The sequence below is a fragment of the Caloenas nicobarica genome, chromosome 3 (genome assembly GCF_036013445.1).
Source record: "Caloenas nicobarica isolate bCalNic1 chromosome 3, bCalNic1.hap1, whole genome shotgun sequence".
NCBI classification, from domain to species: Eukaryota; Metazoa; Chordata; class Aves; order Columbiformes; family Columbidae; genus Caloenas; species Caloenas nicobarica.
In genome coordinates, this window is record NC_088247.1 from 70,976,744 (window position 1) to 70,996,132 (window position 19,389).

At 38.2% G+C, this 19,389-nt stretch overlaps 1 protein-coding gene across 5 annotated transcripts in view; it reads right to left on the bottom strand.

Annotated features, from left to right (window-relative positions):
* UTRN (utrophin) overlaps positions 1–19,389 on the bottom strand; it is a 378,237-nt gene that overhangs the window by 247,178 nt on the left and 111,670 nt on the right. For all 5 annotated transcript variants that reach the window (XM_065631423.1, XM_065631424.1, XM_065631422.1 and 2 more), the window contains 12 exons: positions 15,478–15,591; positions 14,504–14,659; positions 13,360–13,530; positions 10,932–11,111; positions 10,153–10,287; positions 9,495–9,644; positions 7,906–8,067; positions 7,418–7,546; positions 6,778–6,951; positions 6,021–6,176; positions 4,390–4,560; positions 2,275–2,454 (listed from right to left, as the gene is read on the bottom strand). In XM_065631423.1, coding sequence (XP_065487495.1) covers positions 2,275–2,454; positions 4,390–4,560; positions 6,021–6,176; positions 6,778–6,951; positions 7,418–7,546; positions 7,906–8,067; positions 9,495–9,644; positions 10,153–10,287; positions 10,932–11,111; positions 13,360–13,530; positions 14,504–14,659; positions 15,478–15,591 — 1,878 coding nt within the window. The remainder of the gene's footprint in view (positions 1–2,274; positions 2,455–4,389; positions 4,561–6,020; positions 6,177–6,777; positions 6,952–7,417; positions 7,547–7,905; positions 8,068–9,494; positions 9,645–10,152; positions 10,288–10,931; positions 11,112–13,359; positions 13,531–14,503; positions 14,660–15,477; positions 15,592–19,389) is intronic.

Sequence of the window (19,389 nt, forward strand, 5' to 3'; positions counted from 1 at the left end):
CCCACAAGACACACATACACACACAAAAAACATACAACTACAACCTGCCAAAACCACCATTATGAGTAAAAAAAAAAAAAAAAAAAAAAAATTAAAAATTTGGAGAAGATTAATGGAATAGAGTGTTATGGATCCACCTTGGAAAGAAACGCTGAACATTAGATTCTACCTTTCACCTTCAATAAGCATTTACAAGAATTCCATTTTCATCCTAGACCCTTTGATATTAGTGTTCCTATTTCATAGAAAGGGAAACTGAACTAGTTGAAGTGGTTTGTCTGACTAAATAAAGACAATGTATTACAACATTACAGCCAGACCACAACAGTCAACCAAAAAACTCACAATGTTTTCAGTTATCACTAGCAGATTCAACAGTATGCATTATGTGTGGTTGGTGGTGGTTTTTGTTGTTGTTGCTTGCTTGTTTTTAACTGAAAGGGATTACATCAAAACCTATAAATTATAATGGTCAAGTTTGGATATTGTACAGATTAAAATATTTCTTCCTTTTAAGAAAATTCACTGCATTGTAGATGTGTTAATTAGGTCTGCTTTCACATGCAGTGAGAAATTGTGCCATAGACAGAAACACCACATTATTCTGTGTGACAAAACAAATCTAGCCAATTCAGAGAAGTACCATCCTGCTTAAGCACAGAACTTCTTATTCAAAAAAGAGCAGCTAAGCTTAGATCTTTAAGACTAAAAAAAAAGGAAAAGAGAAAAGAGAGAAGGCCTATAGTTGCTCTATATCAAGAATCTTATATCTTCACCTAGAGAAAGAACGATTTAACCTAAAAAAGTCAACGCAAGGACGATACTCATCACCAGACAAGAACATAATGTAGGAAGTTTTTAGTTGTGGATCATCCTTACAGCATTTACAAATAAGGGCAAACTACCTGACTACTCCTAACACGGACATCGCTGGACGACAAAACAAACAGTATGACCTGCAACAGGCACTGGACAGGATGCACAGGGCTCATCACCCAGGAACACCCCAAAGTTTCCACAATTTCAGCCCATATCAGGGGCTTCTGAAGGTGCATTATCATAACCAGCTGAACAACACAGAAATAACTATCTGAAAACATCAGTCTGAGACTAGAACCAATTGTAGACTGTTTCATGTCCATTTAGCAAAACTTGCAGCTTTAGGCTGTATAAAACACTTAGTCTTCCATTTGCTCAGCCAAAGAGATGCTGTTGGCCTCAACTCTGAGTTGACATAAACACTTGCAGTCATCGCTGTCCGGAAGTACAATAGGTTGACAATGGGTCCCAAATGCCTTGCTGAACACCAGGAGGAAGTTGTCAATTGTCCATTGAACAGCCATCATCTGGCTCTCAAGGAAATCTATCCACACAAAAAAGCTCTGCTCATGCTGGAGCTGGCACAGAGGTGTATGTTTCAGGTTGAATAAAGATCAGCACACACGGCAACCTCATGGAAACAAATCTTTTGGGGCTTGTTGCTTTTGTTTTCTACTTACATTAATAAATTAACGAGCTTATAGAAAGTTACATAGAAAACACAAGATCCAAATTCTGGGCTCTAATTAACCTGTTATGAAACAAACAGCACTTCCATAACCTGATGGGTTTTTTCCCCTCATTTTAATCTGGCAGAATCAGCTACTACCAGTTAATGAGTAAATCCACTAGCAGTTTTATGAATGCCTCGATGCCCCATAACCCACTCAGTCTATATGTGCAATGGTAGACGTCCCCTTTCAGGATAGCTTAGAAACTTATTTCTATGCACTATGGTAGCAAGAATTGTATTACAGCTAAATAACAAGTGGACACAAAAGGCTGGCACTACTGGTGTAGCAAAAGAGAAAATGATAAAACATTAATGGGAAAGAAGTTTTATTCTCTACAACTAAGCAGGTTATTCCCACTAGTCCAAGTTAATCATCCGCCTGAGATATTTCACCACTGAGTAATTTCACCACTCTCGTATCCAGATTCTGCATTTTGATCTCCTACCTACAGAGTAATAGCTGCTAATACCAAGCCCATGGCACCAATGCCTATCAGCACATCTAAACCACTTGCAAAACAGTTTCCAACCTTCCTCATTGTCTATAACTTCATGACTCGCCTCTCCATCTGCAGAGTAACCAGATATCCATCCTACATTCCTTTAAGTCCATGAGGCACCATGGAAGCTCACATCACAGTGAAGTAAGACAAGTAAAATGCAACTGCTCCAAGGGTGTGGAGGGAAAACCACCTTGAGCACCTCTCACACGTGCAGCTTACCAACAAGGTGTCACACCAGTCCTCAGTCCAGGTCCGAACTCTGCTCCAGCCAGCATTAAGAACACACAGCTTCTCCTCCAGGGAAGTCTCACTCCCTTCCACCAGAGCCTGGAGCGCAGTACAGCTTTCCGTGATGCTCTTCAGATCAGCTTTTCTCCTCTCCAGCTCCCTCAGCACATTCTGAAACAAGAGGAGCCATTACCAATGCACACTGCTCCTAGTCACAAGGGCAAGGGAGCCAGATTTTTACCCTCACACGAAACAAACAGCGTCATAGATGATCTGCACTTGAGAAACATCAAGCCAAGCAGAATCACCTGCTGTTTATACTCTGTAGACAGTGATCTGCTATTTTTTTGAGAGCGGGCAAGAGCACAGTGCATGTGGGTGTCCTGAATAACTTAGCTTGAGACCTTTTGTTTTGTTGTTTTATAATATCTTCATTATGTAGATAATACCTTTTCATTATGTAGATAAAGCAAATGCATCATATCACATTATAGGTCCAACTTTAAAAGGTTCTCTTCTGCACTGCGAAGCACCACAGAGAACGCGCTTTTCAAGAGACACTTTGGATTTCCATCTTTTCTGACTAAAGTACTTTTACAGCTGGCAACAATGAGAAAAGTGGTAGGCCATGACTGAGTGGGTTTTTTTGAGAACGACCATCACTCATTACTGCATACATTCAATTCACTTGCTACATATTACAGAAGCTATTGTTATATTACCTACATGTAGATTTGTAAATATATGTATCTTTAGCTCTAATATTTTTTCCAAGTCGTCTCTGACTCTAAATGTTATTTTAATCTAAAACAAACAAAAAAACCCAAAACAAACCAAAAAAACCCCACAAAACACCTTCTTTGGAAGAATGCATATCGACATACAAATTAAGTAATATGTCATCTCTTGAATATTAGCATATGGTTTCCACATGGAAATTAGGACCTCTTGTTATACAAGGCCACCTATTATTTTTTATAATATCTGGCTATTTAGAAAGCTCTTTGATGTCAGTGTAGAGTGTGTGGAAGAATGCAGTTAATCGCAATTACCGTCTAGAGCTCCTTGAACATCTTATTATCTGTGAAGTAAATAATGTATTTTATCATAACTTATTATCTTAGAGACAGAAACAAATATTCAAGTTACTACATTTTAAAATTGCCTCTAGAAAACCTTAAGAGAGGAAGGACAATTTTGCACCCAGTATCAAGGGTTTGTCCTCCTGGTGGTGCCACATAAGAGTTCATGAACTATTTGCATTGCTTACAAACGTATCATAAGCATACTTCACTAAGTATTTACAAGCTTGTGTGCAAAGAAAGCTTAGGGATACTGCCACAGCTGAAGTGTAGTGCTAATTGCTAATCCTTAGTGAAATGGGTGAGAACAGGTTATAATTAGATGGTTTTGTAATTTTCTGAGCTTTCAAGTTTTAAAATTGTATACAGACCTACACCAAAAGTAGAAGGTGACAGAAAATAATGACTAGAAAGATCAGCATTAATTGACACTTGTTGCTAACTCCAACTATTACATATACAAGTTTTTACAGTGTGAGAGTACAGATATTTTGCTTCAGAATAACTATAACACATTTGCCTGCTCCCATGAAAAATTCCAGTTTATAGGTGAAAGAAAACAAGGAATTAAAGGAGCTTTTTGTTTTGCGAAGTCACAATTTTGAAGACAAATCTGTTTCAACGAAAAGTTACAATCTCCATTTTTCTTTAAAAAGTCAATTAACTTTCAGTTTGCACTACTAGTAAAATATTTGACCCAGCCTAAAATTATATTTGCTGATAATTAAGAATTTTATACTTATGAACTGTGTTAGAGATGCAATAAGTCACTCAAACACCTGTTAATACCAAGTATGTAGTAGTATCTTTAATATTTCACTGGGCATTTAAGTTTGAAGCAAGATGGCTGAGATGAAACAGATCAGACTCAGTAAGGTTCTGAATATGATCTACAAAACCTACAAAAATTTCATGATGTAAAAGATTTAGGGACAAGTTACAGGAATTTAAATTCACAGCCACTTCTACAAAGTATTGCCGCAATATTAAAATTTTATTCTACAGGTATGTAGAGCATGCTTACTTTGGCCCAGGCAATTTCTGAATCTAGATCAGAAAGCAAGCTCTCTGAAGTGGACTTCTGCACGAGCTCAGCCTCCGTGGTAGCCAGCCACTCTGACAACGAGGCAGCCTCTTTCCTCATTTTGCGTGCCAGCTGGCATGCTCTTTCAAGGTCTTGTTTTCCTTCTGTCACCTAAAAAAAAAAAAGGCAACAATTTAAAAAGAGAGTAAAAACAGAAGTGCTAGCCAGCTAAAATATCCACTCATATATAAAATCATTGCATCTTAAGACTGTCTTGCATTAGAGAAAGACCCTGAAAAATCATTTATAAACTTAAAGGAGACAAAGAAACCTGCATACTAACTTATTTATAGCTAATAACCATTAAATTGATGCTTAAACATTGTTTATTAAGATCCTTTCACTGAAACTCAAGGGGATATAGAATCCAGTCAGTCCGTCACACTGATAAAATTCAGTTCTTTTTCTATTTGATAAGTCCTGCTAGCAGAAAGCTATAAAAACAAATTTCACTGAAAATCTAGTGTGCCCTTGAAAACATCTCAGTGAAGTGAATATGAAATTTTATGTTTACTGCAGTATAAATCAATTCTATTTCACACTGGCTACACAATTAGTCTGGTCAAACTTTAGCACAGACTTCAGAATAAATCCAACTATAGCAGTCAGAATCAATTGACATTTCAAAAAATTGCCCTCTGCCTCAGTTTAGTGTTTTTGCGTATTTGTTCAAAGCAATACACTCTTTGAAGGTCTAAAAAAATAAATTCAAACACAAATAAAATCCTAGTATTAGACTGCAAATAAGTCTGCCTTTCTCTATTTTCCCAGTTTCTTGTCTACTGCTTTCTGAGTTTTACATGTACAGGTTCTACTAGCATCCACACCTTCAAGAATGTTCTCCACTTTACAACAACAAAATATTTCCTAGGGCCCATTTCAAGATATTCCAACAAAGTAACCTGGCCATTTACGCATGGCTTCATTCACAGAGCACTGAACAGCCATGAGTCTACTTGGACTTCTGTCTTGATTTCAGTAGGAAATGAATTCCCTATTTCCCTCCTGTCCCCTAAGGGTTTAACCATTTTTAAACACTTCACTTGGATAAATAACTATTCAGTTACCAAGAAAATTACTCAAATCAACATTTAATGCAGTTCACAGGAAATACAGGTTTGCCTGCATTTTCTATTTCATCCTGAGAGCAACCCTTTAGATGGATTATGATTAGAAACCATCATACTCCTCCTAAAAAAAAAAAAAAAAAAACTTACACTGACTCAAACTTACCATTATCTTGCAGGCTAGTTTACAGACAAGAGAAGGTACAACAGTGCTCAAACAGTTTAACAAATAGCAGCTTTGCCACAATGATGAAAGCTCTGTGAACCTTCCCTTCTTCAAGGCTCCCGCCCCTTCAGAAACACTCTGCGTGCACTGGGGTCTTGCACAACTACCGGACTGTTAGGTGTAATCTTTAATCTCTCAACCAATTGCTCCTGGATGTTACAACTAGCCTATATGGTATCAGCTTCAGAATCAAACTTAAAACAGCATCTAACATCAAAACAACAAAGAAGGGAATTTATACGCAGACAAATGTTCATGTGTACATTTGTTTTTCTTACCTGTGCCCCCAGGTCATTGTAAAGAAATTTCAATGCTGTCAGTTGTTCATCCATCCCTTTCGGATTATCTGTCTGTTGTTTCTGTACAATTTGCCTTCCTGTCTTGATAACAGTTTCAACCTCCAATTTCACTTCACTGAGGGTCTTATAGAGTTTCTAAAAACACAAATATATTGGTGATAATTTTGTAGTGCAAGTTTTCAGACTTATCTTCATTTGGGGATCTGACCATCAAGTTGCACTTAAACTCTGAGCTATGGTTTAAGAGCAATGTCTGCCAAGAAGATTTCAGACTCCTGGTGTTCCATATTTTATTCTAGTTCTAATTTTCACACCCCTCAAAAACACCATCCCAATAATTTAGCAGTGTTTACTCCATAACATCAATACATGTGGCAAGGCCAACATTGTGATCAGTACTTGATCTTATGTATAGTATTTGTTTTGTTCAAAGAACCAAGCAAGTTTGCCCCTGAAGTGATGACCAGGATGAGCCAGGGAAGGGAGTTAATAAAAACTCCGCTGTTCCACTACACCTGTGTTCAACTATCCAGTACTTTCATGTCTGCTACTTTCATATCTCACTCAGAAGAATTAGAGGTTTTTAGTTTTCAATTATTCTGTTGGTATTTTGCAAAGAGTTGTAACAGTTCCATCAGGACTTTAAGTGAAATGTTCTCAGGAGAGAGTTTAGGTAAGAAAACTCACACAAGAAAGAAACACCCCCAAGCATGAGTTATGAACATTGCATACTTACCATGCACCTGTCCAGATGAGCTTGGATTACATCTGGGTCAGTATCCTTCACATCCAAGACATGAAGTTCTGCTTTTACTCCATCCAACACCCGCTTGCAGTCCAACATGCGCTGCTCAAAATTAGCTGGTTTCTGGAAAAGCTGGTATTTTGTAGATACTTCACGGAGTTTTCTCTGTTTTAATGAACATTGTGTTAAAAGATTGTTTTAAATTAATATCTGCACTTCAAAAGATAACATTTAAAGCATCTCCCCCTGCAGATTCTAACTCACCTCTCACACCACCACAACTCAGTATACATGACAACAGTATTTGCCATGCCAAATTGCATCACCTGTTCCTTATCTCCATCTGCAGTGCAAGAGAGCTATAATTCTGTAGCATACACCTTCAAAATATCCATGCTACTGAAATAGAGACTTTCTGACTTTCAGCATGATACCTATGAAATTTAAACTTCCTTATTCAATTCATCTAGGGCTGCTTGTTTCCTAAAGAAAGCATGTAAAAGCATATATTATTTACTCCTGAGGTTCGGTTGACCACACCACGCAATTTACAGGCTGACAATAGCAATGTGTAATTGAAGACCAGAAGCTCTTCACATTTAAATTCTTAGTGCAACAGTCATATTTTTACCTGCAAAGCATCCAACTGAGTTCCACCACGGGGAGACCTGCATTCAGGAGAAGCAGGAGGGAAAGAACGAGCACTTTTCTTGAGCTCCTCTAAGGTGGATTCATGAGCTGCAATCTCAGCTTGAATTTTCTGCCATGTCATAGAAACAGGAAAAAAAATATGTTACAAAATTGTTTGCAGAGAGGGGAAGAGGAACTTGATTACCACCTACTACCCACCAGAAGTAAATCCATTCTGCAAAAGTTAAACAGTACCAGGTTTATTTTAAATATTCTGGCTCTGGTGACAGCTTGCTAAATTGCAAGCCGTTAAGATTGTTATTCAATACAACCTCCTTAAAAGAGGAAAACAAGCCAGATTACAAAAGATATCACCTAGTACACCAGCACAGGACTGAAATGAAGCCTTCATGAATTACTAAGTCTAGGCTGAGCACTATCATGAGATATTTCAGAACGTTTTTTAGAGGAAAAGCTATACTAGAATACCTGGGCCTCCTGGGGCATCTGAAAGGCATCTACCCTGTCAGTCAGGTAAGACGTCAGCTGCCTATCCAGCTCCACTAAGTTTTCCTGCAAGACCTGCAACATGTGGTCGGTTTCTCGCATCATCTGAAGCTGCTGTTCCAAGGCGATCTGCCGGCTCACTGCCTGAATGGGAGAGAAAGGTAAGAGAAGATGAAGCAGTAATTCAATAAAAATTATATTAAACTTTCTCAAAACGAGGTGAGGAAGACTCAAAAAGTCTTGTGCCAGGAAGACTGTCTAACAAGATCAAAAGTAAGCCCTAGAAGGCAGCACTTTTTGAAGCCTGCTGTGGTTCATACCAGCAGCTGACACACAGTGGCACAGAAGCAGAGTCCTGCTGCTAGACATACAGGATAGTGAAAACAGGTCTCTCCGATCACCTCAGGAAGAAAGTATTCTGTTAAAACATACCAGTTTCAAAAGCTAGCTATTCAGTGGGAATCTGGGGCTTTGTAACACACTACAGATCAATGTTGTTTGATGTATACGCTTGCACATTTTCTTTCAAAACAATAAACTCCTTCTGTTACAGTGTGAAAATAAAGGTTCACAGTTCCTTTCCCTCCATTGCCTCTCCCTTCAACAGCAAAACTTCTAAGTTCATCTGAAATGTCACTACTTACATGGGAACACAAATTCCCCACTATCAACATGTGCACAGAGAGATGGGTGCGTACATGCACATACACACACAGATGTGGAAAGTTGTCAACAGCCCAGTGTGTCAGTGCTGCAGCTGCCAAAGCAGATAGTTTTTATATGGCAATAAAGCACTGTTGCAACAGGAAAAATGACAGTGAATGCTAACTTAAAAGACAGCACATAGCCCCCAGCTGAGGGCACTGCATTCGTGTTGCTCACTGTAATGAGGATGAACTGAAATTCCTCCCTGTATGACTACTTCGGCAGTGACAGAGAAAAAAACTCCCATCCAACAATTTGGCAAGGGCCTGTATTACCAGGATACAAGTTACGAAGTTATCCAACCTGAAACACAGCTAGTCTTCCTCTACTTAATAAATCTAGAAAAGATTAGACTAAAGTATGAGAAGAGGAAGGGGACAACATAATAGATGAGGAATGAGAAGAATGTTTTCCTTCTGTTCCTTATTTCAGTGTTCCTTCTTCCTAGCTATTTCAAAGACTGAAAATGTCACTCATTCATGTTCCTCATTTTTACAGTTAGTTAGCAGCTCACCAGTATTCATGGCAGTAGGAAGGGAATATTAACCTCAGTTATTGAACTGTCCCTCTTGAGACTGCAATTGCCTTTTTGCCAAAATTACCTGTAAAAACACCAGAGGGTCCCCACAGCACAAGGGTGTGCAAATGTGAAAAAAAAAATCCCATGGCTCAAGTTGTGGGGGGGAAAAAAAGGCATCTTGCTCTTAGGACATTATTCCAAATGAAAAATGGTTGACAATATAATGAAGGTTTTTCCTCTTTTCCTGTATTGCAGTCCTGCAGCTATGAATTCAGCTAACAGGAATCATTTCAGACCATTGAGCTGAAAAACCCAGTCTACTTCAACCCTGCCCCCAAATTCTTACCAAGTGACTCAATTCCTCATAGCGGGCATTGAAAGCCTCCAATTTTTCACTGATGATATCATCAAGAATCCCTCCATCAATCAGTGTCTGCCCAAGTTCCCGAATCTGGGTTCGATTATCAGCTGGATGACGCAGGACTGATTCCAGGGACTAAACAGCAGAGAAAGTTATAAAGGTCAATACACTGAATATTACTGCATTCTCAGAGGTGGAAATCTGGCTTTATGCACAGAAATTTTACACTTCATATGTCTTGAGAGTGCTCTGAAAGCATTAATTAGTTATGGCTTAATCCGTGACGGCACAAGGCAAATACAGTGGTCATTTTGCTTTACATAATTAAACTTCACAGCACTTCTCGTCTTTTCACATCATTTCATACTATAGTGCTGGAAGGAATTAATTGATTTACACAGAACTGGAGAGTGCGTACAACTTTATCATGGTATCAAGTACAGCACAATCACATACAGCAAAACTCAGCTTTTGGTCAAGAATCTTACAAATATCCACTCCAGATTCAGAGTAATATGTTCATTGAACCTGGAGAATCAGAATATTCAGCACATATTTCAGTATTCTATTGAAGTGCAGAATTTGGTTTTTTTTAAACTGAGCTATCTGAAAAGTTAGCAATCTGATAGAATGACTACAATACCTCAAGAGCGTCATTGACAGTATCCAACTTATCAGGCAGATTTTCTGTCATTTGTACCCTTTCCTCCAGATTGTTTAGCCAAGCTGTTTCCAAATCAAGATACTGAAGCAGCTCAATCCAACAGGACCACACCTCCTAGTAGCAACAAGAAAAAAAAAAAAAATTAGCTTAGAATGCCAGGCATAGCTCATATACCCTATGAACACCTTAAAGAAATAAAGTTTCTCAGACAATCATTTAAAATAGGCAAGTAGAAAATATTCAAAAACATGTCACAGGACAGTAAGATCTGGAGAGAAAAACCTGCAACTATAGCAGCAAGATAAAGAGAAGTATGCAAAATACACATAGAAGTCTCTAAACTCGTGCTAAAATTATCACTGACATCCAGATTCTTATAACAATTTAACAATGTAACAAAACGCACCCACTCCTCTTGAAACGTAGGACACAATCTACCCCAAACTACAATCATGTTCTAAGTAACATTGTATTTCAACATTTAATCTCTGAGAAGTTTCTTTTTGTTATTTTGGAAGATGCACAAATGGATAACAGAGAAGAGGCACAATGTTACTTATTTACAGAAGTGTTGATTACAATTCAGTTTATAAAAGCAAAGTTAGACAGTGTCTTATGGATTCCAAGAATGTCATCTCAAGAGAAAATAACCTTGCAAAGGAGCCACAGCTGAAGCTACTGGACATTTTCTGTGTCCTTCTCCATTCCTCTTATGCCACCTGGCTCCATTTTATTAAGCTAAGAGCTATCATTCTTACCTCCAAAGTGTGGCATTTCCCCCGGATCCGATTGCACAGTAGCTGGTAGTTCTCCAGCACAACATTCAGCTCGGTCGCCAGGTCGTGACCACTAGACGGCACCTTGGCAGCCAACATCTTGATGTTGTCTTTGAGAATCTTCACCCGCACCTCTTTCTGCAACACATCCTCCTTTGCTCTCTGACCAAAGAAGCATATTACATGATCAGCCATCGATTGCCATACAGTCAGCTACTCACCACTCAAACCAAAAATCAGCAGTTCAGCCTTGGAAGTGTTGCTGCCAATATATTCTTGGGTCTGAGCACAACAAAATATGGCACTAGCTTCCATGGAATTCAGACTATGTTAGTAAGTGTTGACAAATTGTGTTTTATTAAACATACAGACATATCTACCATTTATGGTTCATTAAAAACCTATAACTCAAAGCAAAAAAATACTAAGTTCAGTGCTATTTATACGCTAGCATACAGATATTGAAAAAAACCAAAAACAACAACAACACACAACCACAGAGGTTTGCTAAAAATAAGCATCTCAGGGAGAAAAAAGTAGGGTGAATTCACAGAAGTTACGAGTCTCAGAGCTTAGTAACTATCTCCCAGAGTTATCCGGGAAAGACAACGTAACTACCAGGGACACGTGCAACTACCAGGTTGGAACCTCTCCCACAGCTGTTGAGTGCACTAGAGGAACAGGCAGAAAAGACAATGAGAAGAATTTCTTCAACCCAACTGCATTCAGAGGAGCTTGCTAACAAATATAGAGGATAAGCACAGTACAACTCCAAACACACAGGCCTGAAGAAATTACATTACAAGTTGTCCAATTTTACCCTAACCAGAATTCAGAAAGCAGGATAGCTGGAACACAGATCATGCAGACCAATTCAAGTCTTTATCTGTTGACACAACTAGAAGGCTCCAGAAATAGAGTGTCCTGTATTTCTTTCTTTACAGATTTCAAGGACAGTTTTATGGAGTTGTAGTATCTCTGATATATCAGGCACTGCACTTTATGGTAGGATTCAGTGCATGACAGCATTATTGATGCACATATTGTTTGTCTTCTAAATGTAAGGCAATAAAAAAAAAAAAATGCCAGTTAACGGAAGGGCAAAGAACAAAATATCTACAGAACACATTATTTTATGGCAGGATTATAAAAAAACCACCAAGCCTCAACTTAAACCTACTCCTTCAAGCATCAGCAGGAGTTCCACTCCATTCAAATGAGAGCAGAATTAGGCAAGCTGAAAAGTTTTTCAAAACACTATGCAAAAATGCTCCTGGTCGAACATATAGAGAGTGTTCTTTTCCGGTACTAAAAGTAGTCCCATTCATAACAATCTTACTGCAAATGCAAGATGAAGTGTTACTGTAGGCTTACTGGCTCACTGACATATCTGCCAAAATAAAAAGTACAGAATATAATCTGGATTTAACAACAGTAAATGTGCTTGAAGTCTACCAGATTCACCAGTGAAAAGAGGGTTCTTTTTTTTCTTGCCTCGTGTTCAGCAGGCTGTCAGACTATGTGATCTCAAATGGCTTCAAAGGACATGAATATATTAAAACACTTGTTAAAGACTGCTTCAGAAAGCCCCTTCAAAAAGAACAATTCAAAACTTCAAATAGATTTGTCAAAGCACTTGTAAGGGAGAAAAAGATAATTTTTTGCTCCACTGAATAACAGTGTAGTGGATACTCATTTAAATAATGTGCATACAAGTCAAAACATTTGTGAAGATATGGTTGAACTCTCAGATTTTAAAACAGGAAGGTTATTGTTTATGCTGTACATACATCCAAGAAAATTATCTATTCAACTGGTAATTTATAATGAGACAAAAATATAATTTCTTCCTCTCCATTTTTTTTAGGCCACCAGCCCCAAAATTAGAGAAGCAGGGGCCAACATCACTGTTTGCAAGAGAAGAGGAACACAAAATAATCTTGTAGCCGAACCATTTTAAACTGTTTCTAAATGTGGAGTTATCATATCTCAGAGACAAAAAAACTGAAGCTCAACAACCAGAAGCAGAAGAATATGTTTTCACAAACACTAATTTAGACAAGTATAATGTCAGATTTTCTTTCTTTCTTTCTCAGGTTTCATCTCCTGCAATGAGTTTCCATATTCTTAGTGTTTAATATGTTATATATAGCCAGCCCGGCTCAATGGCTGGGCAAGCTGCTATTCGTTAAGAAACCCCTACCTCTCATGGCCAAATAGAACATCTGCTTTTATAATTTGTGCTTTAAAAATAAAAATTCCACAAAGCAAAGCTGAAAAATACCACCAATCTTGTCATGACCTCAGCTCCTTTCCACAAAGATGATAATTCCACAAAAGGTCAATCCTCAAAGCCATTAAGTTTTGTTTCTCTTTAATCAGGTCTCTACAATGACCTGATATTCCTGACCTTCATTTCCTCCACCGCATTCTCTAGCTCTTCAGGGGACTTGTATTCAAAATCTTTCTCTAAATATTCTTCTTCAGCTTGGGTCATCCATTCTTGCATCTCTGCCAAATCCTTCTTCAGATTTACAGCTTTTTCCTGACTTTCAGACAGGCGATTTTTCTGACTAATGATCTAGAATCCAAGGTGGAGAAAGAAACAGCAGTTTTGTTACTTAAATGTCCTTGTATATGTGAAAAACCACAAGCCTTTGTTACAACATTTTACTACCAAAACATTTTTAGGCCTTTTTAATTAACAAAAGACTTTTACTTTCATACATGCACACAAACTCATGATCCTTTTTAGCAGATCAACAAAATCTGAAAGTGAGGAAATGAGGAAAATGACTTTTTTTTTCATTACATGTAAGAAACCCTGGAAAATGTCAGACAGAAAAAAAAAAAAACACAAACCTCTTCTGATCACAAATATCATATAGTTAGATATAACTTTATGCAGAGCGCTAAAGCACCCTTCAGGCCTTCTTTCTTTCCACAGCACAGGCAATCTGGATTCTATATCAAGAGCAAGGTTCTCCAACACAAATCCTTGCCAGGCATTGCAACTAAAGAGGTATGTTTCTGCAGACCCAAAAGTAAGTTTCTGCTTCCACCCAAAAGAAACAACCAAATGCACCAGACTGAAGTGGTAGTCTATTTACAGCCATTTATTTTTCAAAGCTGCTTGGAAGCAGGCAGAAATTGCACAGAGCTAGAAGAATACTCCAGATTTCAGGAATAACAGAACAAAAAGTCAGACATCCCCCTCTCACCAACTCCAGGAAGAGCAGCATGGGGCAAAGTGAATGAATTAATTTTTAGCTGCAAACAGTTAAACTGGAAGGAGCATAGTGAACTCTTAGGTACCAAGAAGTGCACATATTCAAACAAAGCTACTGTTGCACATGTATTCCCCCCTTGCATATTTGCACTTCTGAAGTATTCACTGGGCCAGGTTGGATTTCAGCCACTTTGTCAGTGGAAAAAGTAAAACATACTCATCCCACTGTTTCACTGCCTCACGTCTTCACCATCCTAGCAGTACCACACAATGGAACAAACAGCTGCAGTGATAAGCAAGCACTAGCAACATCTGGAAAACTCACCTGTTTGCTCAGTTTCTCCCATTGAGTCTGGCAGTCTACTAGTCTAGACTTTGCCCAAGTATTAATGGCTGTGATAGGCTGAGCTCTTAAAGCAGACTCTATGTCTTTCATCTCTTTCAGTGATGGTTCAATCTTCTCCATTTCATTGACAAACATCTAAGCACGCAGAGAAAATTAATGTTTTTCTTTAACAAGACATTACATAAATCTACAGGATACAAAACATCTTGTAATTTTTAATTATTCCAGAGAAACTTTAATAAAACTGCAGGCTGGTGCTGTGTTCAATACCAGAGTGTTTAAAACAGTCCTTCAGTGGCCCAAAACATAAGTATGCAAAACAAAAAATATAGCTTGCTATACACAGTGCCAACATTCTCGCCTGCCAAATGCCAACACTGGAACAACTCAAGACGAAGATAATGTGCACAACATACCCTGACAAATCTGACATACGTCAGGCTCATATTCTTCCCCCAGAAACAAACATTTGAAGGTGCAATGCAATCACTTACTATAAGATGAAATTCTACCTATTTGTGATCATTATGTGCTACTAGCTAGGAAGGAATCTCACTTGTAAAGTACACTCAACTCCTAAACCTTAAGAGTTTCACAGTTATTCAATTGTTATTTTTATTGCCCTTGGAAGTTCCATGCAGAAAGCACTTTTCACTCACAGATTCAATCCCTTAATCACAAAACTGGAAGAAACATACAAACATTTTCAGAGGATCCAATGTCAACTTGTAGAAGAATATTTTTAAATACAGTGAAGACCTCTGAAAAGTACAAAGGGTTATGGCTATACATGAGGAACCAACTAAAATATGCCTTGAAGAAATACAAGACATTTTTTTCTGGCAGGTTTTATGGAACATGCCATGGACAATATTTTAATAATAGAAGCAAAATAATAAAGATATGCTAGTCATTATTTATTTCAAAAGGTTCCTTAAAAGAGCAAAACTCACTATGCACTGGTCAAGTTGTCTTTGAAGTCCTTCAGTATCTCCTTGAACAGCCTTTTCTGTCATTAAGAAGTCTTTCACACCATCCATCCACTTTTGAACGACTTTTGAATCAGTCTAAAGCAAACATAATAATGAAGAGTTGGTACAATGCCATGATGGATGCCATGTATGGCTGTTACATTTCAACAATTTCTAGCAGTGTCAAAAGAATATTCTACAAGCTGCTAGCACTGCCCTGGTTTTGAATCAGACCGCCTTTGTTTTCATTTTTGTTTTGGAGTTCATTTTTTTTCCTCTCAATTTCTCTGTTCACAAACTTCCGTGAAAATTAAATTTACGACAGTGACACTCTTACATCCATGCCACAGCATAGTTTGACACTGCACTGCTCCAAGCTATCCCAGAAAACCACAGGATCGATTAAGGAGGCAAGTATGACTTCAAGAAGTATGTGGTCACCCTTCACATGAGGGACCTGGCTGAAGGCTGGGGACAGCATCTTCCTGATGATGAAAACCATGTACGACTGCTTCCATCACACTTGTTCAAGAGGCATATTGCACTCCAAGGAAAAGAGAGAGCCCTATTGGAAACCATGTGAGGAGAAAAGGAGGGGGTAACACTAAACATAAATGACAGGTAGAAGCCATGCTGGGAAAGCCATTCACCTTACATAGAAACACAGGCATAAATGGAAAATACCACAGAGAATTAGACTAACCACTAAAAAAATATCTATGATCTGCTTCCCATGCCACTGTGGATGTTCTCAATCACTCTTACAAACAACACCAGCACAAACTTAGAGCAGGGAGAAAGTTTTAACTTGCCCTGCTTCAATTGAGTTATGTGACCATCATTTTTTAATATAATAATATGGTTGCCCTTTTTTGATCAACATTTTTGGACTGTTTGTTTGAGGTTTTTTAATAGATAACATCTTTTCATACTGACACAATCGTCCTCAAGGGGACTGTTATTTGAGAAGCCGAGTCAGCTTCACCTTGTACTCTGCACGTCACCAAGGAGGAAAGCACACACTTTATTTCCTTTAAAGCCTTGCAATAATAGTTCTTTTAAGATCAATACATTATATACTGCTTCTCAAAAAACCTGTCTGCACTAATGAAAACCCATTAGACTAAGATCATGTTTATTTTTAGGCCCATGCTACCATTAGAGGTCAAAGTTGTGACATTTTGTTCATTCCTTTTCCATTTTGGGGGAAATTGCTGCAGTTGATTAGCCTGGAAATCATTTTCCAAAAAAACAGACCCCAGGAGGCTTAATGGTGAACCATGTAAAAAAAGTACATATTTATAAAAGCTGCCATTTGACAAGGCATTTTAGCATATACCTAATTTAGCTTGCTTACAGTAAGCTACTTACATAAGTAGCTGAACTGAGTTAAATGGGATTACTCACAAAGTTAGGCACATATTTAAATAACTTGCTGAATCACAAGTCAAGTCTACAGAAGTTTAATGAAGTAAATGCTCCTGCACTGTGCTGGTAAATAATTACCAATGGTCAAATAACAGTGTAGGTTGTTGATGTACAAGAGCTCACAAATTTTAGACAAACTACAACACTGAATCAGTTTCTAAAATTTATTTCAGGCAAGAACAAAGATCAAATGTGCTAAATTTTAACTTTTTCACTCCTAGAGAAAACATGATGTACAGCCACGATTAGATTTAAAATAATTGAATGTGATATATAATTAAAGACACAACAAGCCACACATCATTAGAGATATGATAACAGAGCACAAGATACAGAAATTTTCTTCTGGAAAATACAAGACACAAAACTGATAAAATTAGCCTTGTCTGCTTTTCTCTTCACATGACTAGTACAGACAGACTCACTGTAAAACACACATCATGCAACCGATGCACATATCATCAGCTTGGGGGAGCCTCTGTCACACCACAAATCACAGAAGGGCCACCTGAGTGGCAGGACCCACAGGCAGATCTGACATTGACCTACTCATCAGAATAACAAGGACATTGTAAGCACTGTGCACCTGTCTGCTCACTGTTAAAATGAGAATACTTATGTTCAGTTTCTTTCCAACAACCTAAATGTGAGAAGCACAGTTTTAGGAAATGCCAGCTTTTAAAGATAAGAAAAAAAAGAAACATTAAAAATAAACCAACATTTGTATGTAGCTGCACATGCCCACGCATTCTCCAAAGGTTGCTATACACTTTTTTTTCTCTCCCATTTTTTTTTTCCCTATAATAGCCAGAGATTTCATCTCCTCTCTTAACCAAGGAGATACTGCCCAGCCATTCTCCAAACTAACCTTAAGTCTTTGGTATCACATCTCCAGTACTGACTCATTCAGTGTCTGCACCAGGACCTTACACCTAGTCTCCCATACGAATCTTTCTTGCAGTGAAAGTCCCATCCTGTTCTATTCAGTGCCATCCACAGCATTTTTATTCAATTTGCCCTGCATTCTAATTTTTATTCATACAGCGCTAGACTACAAAAATCTCTGTATAGATTAGTACCACTCCTTCAAAAGGAAAAAACAGAGAATATATATAAATACGTCACTGTCCATCCACTGACAGCTTTATGAAACACAGGAACTCTGTGCTTTAAAAATCAGTTCATGAGAACGCAACTCCAGTGCAAGCTCCATATTTCTACAGGTAGCACCACTATGTATTTCTTCCATTTTCAATTATTTAATAATTACTTCCACTGTTGTTTTCTGCTTTAATTTCTTTTTCAGCTTCTGTACTTCTTTTCAAGGTACCAGGAAAGATTTTAACTTCTCACACAGGACAAAATTCTGTTCTCAGGTCTATACAACAGCACACAGCTTCAATGCTCTGCTCTCCAAAGCTCTTCAAAACTCCCACGGGCATAAAAATCCACACCTTTCATCAGTCAGTGATTCATATACATGGTGGTACCAACATCAGTTTGATAAGCTGTGGAGAACAGGGCACTTCACCTTTGGCTGAAAAAACTGAATAATTGATTATTAAACAAAACCCTGTCATGCTAATACAGCACAGAGGTACCCTACTCTCAGTTAAACATGAGAGAGAATTTCAGTTTTCACGAGCCATTCTTCACCCAGTTAAAGTCATGATTTGGGAAAGTCGGTGCATGTACAGACCACTCAACTGAACACAATTCGAGTGCAGAAAGAGTGCTGCACTTATAAGAAATTAAGGGAGGAAAAAAAAGTGCTGCTAAAAGTAATGAGGTAAGTAGGTCTTGCTCAGTGTAAGACAACCAGGGCAACTGGAAAACTGCAATCATTTGAAGAACACGACTAGAAAGTTGTCACACAAAGGATGTTGAGGCAGGATTACATGCAGAATATTTATTCTATCACCTAAATAACTATTAAGTGTAACCAGGAGAGGGAAGGGAAGAGAATAAGACATAGTAGGATATTGTACAAGTCAGGAGAAAAAATAATGAAGAGGTGATTGCTGGAAAGTAATCACCAGAGGCTTGGCTAAGCCTTAGAAGTTAATTTCTTTTAGGCTCCTGTAGAAGTCAGCTCACTTTGGGCAGTCCCCTCCCACTGCCCAGCAGCATCAGCTCCTCCGCAGCCCCACATCACCCCCCAGGCTGCCACAAGCAGCTGCGGAAGGGTGGCTGTGAAGGAACCAGACAAAGCAGAAACTCTTTCAAATGTAGGTGCACAAGTACGCATACTCCCGAACACATTTTTAAGGAAGGGAGTGGGGAGCAGAGACAGCTTTAATACTTCAGGTAATACAGTCTAATAATATTACATAAAAGTTTTATATAAAAGAAATACACATTTGATCCGCAGTTCCTCCTCCTATTCATAGGTCAGTTTGTGGCTTCCATTTACAAGTTCACTAGCCTAGGCTGGACTACCATGCCTACGTTATTCATACACACACA